This window comes from Amphiura filiformis, chromosome 3 (assembly GCF_039555335.1).
Source record: "Amphiura filiformis chromosome 3, Afil_fr2py, whole genome shotgun sequence".
NCBI lineage: Eukaryota > Metazoa > Echinodermata > Ophiuroidea > Amphilepidida > Amphiuridae > Amphiura > Amphiura filiformis.
The window spans coordinates 60,766,563-60,776,870 of record NC_092630.1 but is presented as its reverse complement, the minus strand read 5'-3'; the positions used below and the strand labels follow the sequence as shown (position 1 = coordinate 60,776,870).

General features: G+C 37.7%; 1 protein-coding gene across 1 annotated transcript; it reads left to right on the top strand.

Annotated features, from left to right (window-relative positions):
• Positions 1-4,258: 4,258 nt before the first annotated feature.
• LOC140147731 (aqualysin-1-like) lies at positions 4,259-8,914 on the top strand. Its single transcript, XM_072169490.1, has 8 exons — positions 4,259-4,388; positions 4,919-5,047; positions 5,477-5,600; positions 6,150-6,256; positions 6,532-6,673; positions 7,219-7,403; positions 7,747-7,918; positions 8,631-8,914. Exons 1-8 carry the CDS (start codon positions 4,275-4,277, stop codon positions 8,768-8,770), a joined length of 1,113 nt encoding a protein of 370 aa, XP_072025591.1. The 5' UTR covers positions 4,259-4,274; the 3' UTR covers positions 8,771-8,914.
• Positions 8,915-10,308: the final 1,394 nt, after the last annotated feature.

Genomic DNA, 10,308 nt, shown 5'->3' with positions numbered 1-10,308 from the left:
TAGTGGTATTGATGAAGTAGTTATCTACTGCTGATAGTGGTATTGATGAAGTAGCTATCTACTGCTGATAATGGTATTGATAAAGTAGCTATCTAATGCTGATAGTGGTATTGATGAAGTAGCTATCTACTGCTGATAGTGGTATTGATGAAGTAGTTAAGTAGTTATCTTCTGCTGATAGTGGTATTGATGAAGTAGCTATCTACTGCTGATACTGGTATTGATGAAGTAGCTATCTACTACTGATAGTTGTATTGATGAAGTAGCTATCTACTGCTGATAGTGGTATTAATGAAGTATTCACTTCAGTAGATAAAGATGTTATCTTCTGCTGATAGTGGTATTGGAAAATTAGTTGTCTACTGCTTATAGTGGTATTGATGAAGTAGTTATCTACTGATGGTAGTGGTATTGATGAAGTAGTTGTCTCTTGCTGATAGTGGTATTGATGAAGTAGCTATCTACTGCTGATAGTGGTATTGGAGAATTAGTTATCTACTGCGTATTGATGAAGTAGCTATCTACTGCTGATAGTGGTATTGATGAAGTAGCTATATACTGCTGATAATGGTATTGATAAAGTAGTTATCTACTGCTGATAATGGTATTGATAAAGTAGCTATCTAATGCTGATAGTGGTATTGATGAAGTAGCTATCTACTGCTGATAGTGGTATTGATGAAGTAGTTATCTACTGCTGATAGTGGTATTGACGAAGTAGCTATCTACTGCTGATAGTGGTATTGATGAAGTAGTTATCTTCTGCTGATAGTGGTATTGATGAAGTAGCTATCTACTGCTGATACTGGTATTGATGAAGTAGCTATCTACTACTGATAGATGTATTGATGAAGTAGCTATCTACTGCTGATAGTGGTATTAATGAAGTATTCACTTCAGTAGATGAAGATGTTATCTTCTGCTGATAGTGGTATTGATGAAGTAGGTATCTACTGCTAATTGTGATATTGAAGTAATTTTCTACTGCTGATAGTGGTATTGATGAAGTAGTTATCTTCTACTGGTATTGATGAAGTAGTTGTCTCTTGCTGATAGTGGTATTGATGAAGTAGCTATCTACTGCTGATAGTGGTATTGGAGAATTAGTTATCTACTGTGTATTGATGAAGTAGCTATCTACTGCTGATAGTGGTATTGATGAAGTAGTTAAGTAGTTATCTTCTGCTGATAGTGGTATTGATGAAGTAGCTATCTACTGCTGATACTGGTATTGATTAAGTAGCTATCTACTACTGATAGTTGTATTGATGAAGTAGCTATCTACTGCTGATAGTGGTATTAATGAAGTATTCACTTCAGTAGATAAAGATGTTATCTTCTGCTGATAGTGGTATTGGAAAATTAGTTGTCTACTGCTTATAGTGGTATTGATGAAGTAGTTATCTACTGATGGTAGTGGTATTGATGAAGTAGTTGTCTCTTGCTGATAGTGGTATTGATGAAGTAGCTATCTACTGCTGATAGTGGTATTGATGAAGTAGCTATCTACTGCTGATAGTGGTATTGATGAAGTAGTTATCTACTGCTGATAATGGTATTGATAAAGTAGCTATCTAATGCTGATAGTGGTATTGATGAAGTAGCTATCTACTGCTGATAGTGGTATTGGAGAATTAGTTATCTACTGCGTATTGATGAAGTAGCTATCTACTGCTGATAGTATTGATGAAGTAGCTATCTACTGCTGATAGTGGTATTGATGAAGTAGTTATCTACTGCTGATAATGGTATTGATAAAGTAGCTATCTAATGCTGATAGTGGTATTGATGAAGTAGCTATCTACTGCTGATAGTGGTATTGATGAAGTAGTTATCTACTGCTGATAGTGGTATTGACGAAGTAGCTATCTACTGCTGATAGTGGTATTGATGAAGTAGTTATCTTCTGCTGATAGTGGTATTGATGAAGTGGCTATCTACTGCTGTTACTGGTATTGATGAAGTAGCTATCTACTACTGATAGTTGTATTGATGAAGTAGCTATCTACTGCTGATAGTGGTATTAATGAAGTATTCACTTCAGTAGATGAAGATGTTATCTTCTGCTGATAGTGGTATTGATGAAGTAGGTATCTACTGCTGATTGTGATATTGAAGTAATTTTCTACTGCTGATAGTGGTATTGATGAAGTAGTTATCTTCTACTGGTATTGATGAAGTAGTTATCTTCTGCTGATTGTGGAATTGGTGAAGTAGCTATCTACTGCTGATTGTAATATAGATGGAGTACTTTTCTACTTCTGATAATGGTATTGATGAAGTATTCACTACTGATAGTGGTATTGATGAAGTATAGTGGGTGAGTCCTGTATGTTTGGAGGTATCACGGGGGGGGGGGGGCAAAGCTACCGCTTATGCTACTATAGGTAGTTGACATCATGGACTATACAAAAACAAGTGACATCAATAGAACTGGAGTAGCTTGTGGCGGGAAAGGTCATCGAACTTTGTACAAGATCAAATTTCAAACTTGATCAAATTGTGTTTAAAATACTTATCATAAGCATTCAGGAAATGTATTGTTTGACATATCTAGGATGTACCATTCTTGATTTATTATTTGTTTAAAGGTCAAACATTAAAGGACAATTTTGTGGCTATATGGGGGTCGAAAATATAAAAATACTCCGATTTTGACAAAAGATGCATTACACAGGTAATGAAACATCCTAGATTGTGCAATCCTATCTTTATATCAAGACGAGCATTTGGACACATCTTTTTTTCAAAATCGAAGCACTTTGTGCAATTTGACACAGTGTAAAATTCGATGTCTTTTCCCACCAGAATAGACTACATTTCAATTACTATCATGCATTTTTGTATACCACATCATAGGGCACAGTGGGTGTAAAGGGTGGGTGGGACGGCGTGGGGGTGTGTTTGTAAATACCTCCAAACGAGGACCTACATATGGATACACACATCACAAACGAACGTGGACGTCCTCTGTCTGCTGGATATAACCAGGACATCGCAAATAACGTAAAATTGCCTTTAAAACGGGTCCACATAATTATAAGGGGTATAGGTTGGATAGTAAGTTTCAATTCCGCAAATCATAAATTAATATCAGCTATACAGAACAAACATAACGCCATGCTATCATGGCCATGGTCATGATGGTTTGGTTAAAACAATGCAAAATGTATATATAAAAAACATTTCACTTCTGCATCGGTCATTATTTATGGTGTCACACTATCTAATGTAAAGAAACCAACAAAATAAGAAAAAAGATAAAACTAAAGATATATGCTCTTGTCTAGTCATTATATTTAGATATCATTTTAATAATCTCATAATCCATGTGTCAGACCACTAACATCGGAAGTCTCTTAAGGCGAGTGAGATGGCAAGAGCCATATTTTCCAATATTAACCATCTATAATAAATTATTTAACTAAAACTGAAGTAGGCCTATACTTCTTAAGTCATTAATACATTGAGGTCATAGGAAATGAGTCAAGCTGGGAAGCCAATAATCGCATTTATATTTCCATAGGTCTTGCGGTTCTGTAGTTACGACTAATAAAATATATATTTAACGAAAGCTTTGGGCGTCACATTTATAGTTCCAACTCCCAAGAAAGATCATACACTTGGGGCAGAAATGACACCCTTAAATATATAGCCTTGGGATTTCCTAGAACCCATACCAAGCCTCAGTCTTGTGTGTCAGATTTATTTGTCTCAATATTTGAATGCAAACACCGTGAGGTCATGCTCCCTTCCGACCTGCCTTAAATGCCTTGTACTTGTATGAGAATTAATCATCTGGTGCGTCTTATTTTGATGATATTAAAGGAATGAGATAAGAAAATGCAAACGTAAGATACTTGTAAGTGCTATATAATAGACAACATCAGAGAGGTTCTCCATTGTTCTTACAACGAAGACGAAGTTGAGGTAAGTTAACTTTGATCTAGTATTGATTTGTATATGGTATCATCTTTTATTAGCCATCACCGCGAAGGGAAGAGGGGTTTTTTAAATGAAAAAACTAGTTTTTACTGTAAATTATGTGTTCGTTGAGGATTTTTTTTCACATTTTCTTGATTTACCGGAATATTTTTATTTCTCATACTTCGTGTTTATACAAATATTTTTACAGGTTATCTCCCAGCAAACATTGTATTACTGGGTCAATACATTCTAATACTGCTCCCCCCCCCCGGATTAAGCCAATATATTAAATAAATAAATTATAAATTATACCAACATTTGAACTATTAAATACAGAAACAGCCATCATGAGATTCCTGTGCGTACTTGCAATGTTTGTGGCCGCGGCCTGTGCCGTCGATTTTGCGCCTTTGATGCGTGCTACGGAAAGGATCGACGGAAGATATATCATTGGTATCAAGGTAGGTAATATTATGCAGAGCGACGGTATTATTAATTTTATCATTTGTTCATCTTCTTCTAAACATAAGACTAAGGCTCAAGTGATACATGACGCTGAAATTTGGACTCGGGTACCCCAATATTCGTATAGAGCACGTGGTTGAATAAACGCAATTAAATTTTGTGAGGATACCCGGGCACAGGAAAGACTACCTTGATGCTGTCCTTGCTGCTTCATGACCACAGAAAACAACAACGAGTCTTAACCGCAGTCCTTACAGGCAATGAGCGTATAAACTCGAATTGTGTCCATGTAGGCTAGATCTATGCATTTTGCATTAACACAATGATGATTGTGACGGTGTGGTGTGTGCATGGGGGTGTGGAGTGCATATTTTGTTTGTCTGTTTTTGCACATGCTTTTCCTGATACCTGCCTGCCTGCCTGCCTGAGTCGTTCTCCCTATCTGTCTGTCTCAATTGTCTACCTTTTGACTATACATTTAGCCCAATTGACACTCTTTCTCATCCATGCAATCTTACTTTTACAGCCTGAATCTCGCCTTGAAGACTTTGTTACTCGTTTCGAGGCTCTCAATCTTCCCGCAAGAGTAGAGAAGAAGTTTGAAGCTGTCATCAAGGCTGTCGTTGTCTCCCTCCCTGAACGCTTTGTCAACACGGTAATTATTTTTTCTGAATACTTATAATACATGCTTACTTTCATTTAATACTAGTGCAGTCTTCAATATCATAATATTCAACAAAGCTATCACCTTATTCCTGCACCTTTAAGCTTCCTAACATATTCATAGACAGATTCGTTTTCGAATAATAAGTAATAATAAGAAAAGAGCTTTAGCTAACGAATAACCAGCAACGGTCGCACAACATCAACATTTTGATGTGTATGAAAAGAGGCGAGTCTGGGGTTTTTGCTTGTAAAATCTGCCATGTTCTACCGTGCTACAGTAGATAATGAGTTAATTTGCATACAATGTATAAAGAATCACTAAATGTAATTTGGTATATAACATACTATTTTCGTTTCTTTACTTATGTTCCCTTCTGTTGTCTTTTCTTTTCATCTCCTTTCATTTCCACATGTTAAGATCCGTGGCTTGCCTGGAGTTGAGTATGTTGAAGAAGATGGCATCTTCAGAAGCCAAGTGACCTGGGGATTGGATCGTATTGATCAAGTCAGCCTCCCATTGGATAACAGATACGCCGTCAATGGTAAGGTGCAAATTCGTGCATGCTTGGAAAAATATTATATTCCGCAACTTTAGAATAGTGGTTGCCAGCTCCACAAATAATATTGTAATCGTATCATAATATACTCATTACCCCCGAGGTGAGGTCTCGAAAAACTTTGTACACGGATGTGCCACGCAGACTTTGGGATGCTGACTTTCTCTATATCTACTTTATGCTGTTTTTACTACCCATATATCAATTTTCAACCAAAAAAACACCCATAAATCACCAAATTTGACCAACTTTTAATAGACACTTTTGCCAAAATGCGCCCGATTCGGCGCTTTGGTCTCCACTGAAAACCCACTCATCGATATACCAAAATCGTTGAAAAGGTACCCCAAAACGTGGCACATCCCCATCTTCAACCAGGTAGAGCCCCTAGTTCTAACCCTAATTCTATTCCTATTCTATCCCCTCATTCTAATCTCTTTGATCAACGGCATACATGCATTTATCTAAGGTCTTGAAAAGTACCGTATTGTTCGCCCTTTAAGCCTCGGCTTAACTAATTTGTATATTCTTTAGGTGACGGCAGTGGCGTCAATGTATACGTTATTGACACTGGTATGAACCCAACCCATATTGATTTCGGTGGACGTGCCAGTGCTTGGTATGATGCTATGGGAGGAGATGTAAGTGTAATAAAAGTTGAGGGAATAGAAAAGCCATGGGTAAAGTCTATACAATATTAGTGTGTGTAGGTGTCCCCAGGGTATGTGTATGTGCAGGGGTGGGGGTGTATAGGGGTAGGGATACGTGTGTGGGATGGGTGCGGAGTCCGCAGGGTATTCGTGTTTCCATCTCTATGTATGTATGTGCAATAAGTTTTTCCTAATATTATGAGGTCAGTAGTCAAGTTTTTAGTTTTTACGACTAAATTTAATATTTTTACCAATTTTGTATGCAGGGCGTAGACTGTAACGGTCACGGAACTCACTGCGGAGGTACTGTTGGTAGCAACACTTATGGTGTTGCCAAGAATTGCCAGGTCTTGGGCGTACGTGTACTCAGTTGTTTCGGATCTGGATCTACTAGTAATATTGTTGAAGGCAAGTTTTCCGTTATGTTTGCCATTGTATTTATTTTTAATGATCATTCTTTGATGATTCACGGCAGACCGATCTCAGTAGTCACGGTTGTGGGGAGGTTAAAAATAAAATAGCCTACAGAGTAAAACGCGAGGCAGCCTGATACAAGCTGATATAGACCTAGTGGCTCAATTAAAGCGAGCTCCGTCAAATTTGTGGATTTCTAAAAAGTAAATAAGCATTTTTCTATTACAACAAACAAACAAACAAACAAACAAAAACATAATATGTCGTAGCTTTTGTAACTTTGTGTGCTCCTAAGAAACGTTTTTTTTTCGTAGGGCGTAGCAAGAGCATCGGGGCCCAAGGTCAAGTGGTCCTTTTAACACCTCCTTTATCACCCCCTATTTCATTTTTCGCTTTTGCTCAGAGCCCCTGGATTTCGTCAACCACTCTGCCCACCCGCTTGCTATATGCCTCTGAATTATAAAACATTCACTCAAAGATTAAACGAAATAATTTAAGGGGGTTTACGAAGAGTTGCATTTTATTTGAATTGTGTACAGGAATGGACTACGTTCGCACTAGGGGATCTAAACCAGCTGTGGTTTCCATGTCCCTAGGAGGAGGTGCCTCAAATTCTCTTGATAATGCTGCCAATAATCTATACTCTGCTGGTTTCGTTGTTTCCGTTGCCGCTGGTAATGACAATACCAATGCATGCAACTATTCCCCTGCCAGAGCCGCTAACGTAAGTTAATACTAATCAGCAATACTATTTTGTTGATGAGGTTTATGGTGGATAATTACTTCGCATTTGTAACAGATTACTGGTGCTCATTGGTTGAAAAGAGGCTATAAATTATTGCACCGTGCTGCAGTGAAAAGTCGATTTTATCATGCAATAAATATTGTTAATGGCCTTGCATAAATTTCATTTTGTACCGTATATAGAAGAAAATATACACAACTTGTGACAACTATAGAGTTAAAACATTGCGGACTTCCTTTAAATGATTGATTTCAAACAAACCATTGAACAAAAAGGACGAATATATGTATAAATAATGAAACCTAAATTTCTTTTGATTCAGGCCATCACCGTTGGAGCCACTGATGCCAGCGATGTAAGAGCATCTTTCTCTAACTACGGATCCTGCTTGGATATTTTTGCTCCTGGTGTTGATATTACCAGTACATGGCACACCAGTAACTATGCTACCAATACCATCAGTGGTACTTCAATGGCATGCCCACATGTTTCAGGTAATTATCTATCCCTTCCTTACTTTTTACCCGTCTTTCTCTCGACCGAATACCCCTCCTCTCATTTTTCTCGCTATCTGCATGATCTTTCTTTTTTTCTCCTGCTATTCCCCCCCCTCCCCCCCCCCATGGTCTTCCAATTTTTTTTTTTTTGTGCTTGGGGATGTGCCACGCAGACTTTCGGATATTATTTATACTTTTGTTGTTTTGCCACCCAACAGTTAGGGCTTATACCAATTTTTCACAAAAAACACCCAAAAGCACCAAAATTTGCCCTAATTGGCCGTTCCCCCAAATGCTCCAAATTGGGCACATTGGTCTTCGCTGAAAACCCACCCATCACTATACCAAAATCGCTGAAAGGTACCCCAAAATATACTTTCAACCAGGGAGAGCCCCGGGTTCTCTTCATCTCTCTTCCCTTTGTTCTCTCATCTCGTTATTTTCTCTTCACTCCCGGGTGGCCACCCTCTTGTATAATCATATGAAGGGGTGTATGTGTGTGGGGGTGGATGGAGGTGGACTGTTGGTAACTTGTGTTGAGGTGTGCAGATATATGGGTGGCACTGGGGCGAATGTGGGTATAGTGGCTGTTTGTCAAGGACACTTTTATCTAAAGAGCAAACAAGTCAGCTTTAGATCATTTACCCCCCCGCTCACCCCGCCAGCACATCTAAAAATCAATCTCCTCTCTTTTTTGTCTGTTTTTAAGGTGCCGCTGCTGTACTTCTGGGTAACAGCCCCAGCATGACCCCGGCTGCTGTGACATCTTCCATTCTGAATTCTGCATCCAGCAACAAAGTATCCAACCCAGGACGAAGCTCGCCAAACAAATTGCTTTATTTGGCCTAAATAACACTTTATATTTCAATCATTCCCTATCAGATAATAAGTGAATAAATTGAAGACAACCCTTTCTGATTTCAAGAACATGCCTAATCATGACAATGAATAGGCACAACTTCCTATCATTAGGTTTTTATAGCCAATTTGTAATTTTGTCCTACTCCCAACTGATGGTTTCCCCATGCAGCACTGAGTTAAAGACCCATTCAGTGATCCCAGTGCAAGTAAATTGCTAAAACGTGAAGGATAAGTCATTCACATTGTCATTTGATATTTTTGAAATGAAAAATTTGGCAAAAAAATGAAGAAAATGGCAGTATTGACGAAGCTGAAGCCCCATTCAAAGACATGTAGCTAATTTATATACTGACAGTACATACATTTATACAGATGCCATGTAAATGAATGCCTTATTTTGGCTTATATATGGGGCTTTAGGCCGAACCAATAGCAGGCTATGTTAGCACATCTATGACAATGACAAAGGTACCAAAATCTGAATTTTGATGATTTGATCTGTGAGTGGTTCAGCCGAAAGCCGTGTATTTAAGACAAAATAAGACATTTTACATGCACAAATATGTAATTTAGATACTGACAGTATCTAAATTAGCTATCATGTATTTGAATGGGGCTTCAACTTCGTCAGGACTGCTGTTTTCTTTGTTTTTTGCCAAATTTGTCATTTCAAAAATACCAAATGACAATATGAATGACTTACTCTTTGTGTGTATTTCATGCAAAATGTGAAATTCGTCACATAACCTAAATGAAGTCAGTTAGTCATTGGACATTTTTTACTAAATGAGGTTTTGCTTCACTAGAGGTCAAAGGTTTAAGAGGTCCCCTGGAAGAGGTCTTTCCTGCCCAGCGACGTATCGCATGATGCAATGATAACTATTTAAATATTAAAAGCCCGCCAAGCATACTATTATCGTCTGCAAATTTAAACCAACTTGATGCAACACACGCGAGAAATGCATGCAAGTGTAGTAGATAAACATGAAACTCACATGCATCATGTGCATGGGCAATAATATTAAATCGGCAAATGAAATCTTCGAATCAAATCGCATATGGTATTTGTAGTGAAAGGATGTCTTTAATTTCAAATTGTTGAAAATTGAATGGACGTCTTCATTTCTGTACTGATCATATTAAAGAAATGGAATAAAATAATGAAAAAAAGGCAACAACGACAATTGGTAGCAAGAGTGTTATTATTTTCATTGTTCCAGATATCGTTTCGACCTGGATTTACAGGCAAAAGGAAACTTGACTGGGTAAGAAGTTCTGCCAAATATCGGCATTTATATGACAGGCTGTGAATGTTATTGGTCGAGTCGTTTCTGTTGCTTGCTTGTAATCCCTTGTATTTGTCCACCCCTTTCGAGATGCCAAAAATATTGTTTTTGATGGTCATCCCTTTCAAGAAAGGTGACCTGATATACTTGGAAAATCAAATTCTTTAAAACTTACTATAACATATAATGTCCTCCTTTCAAGCACTCATGCAAAAAGAACATGTAAATGTTTTTTGTAAA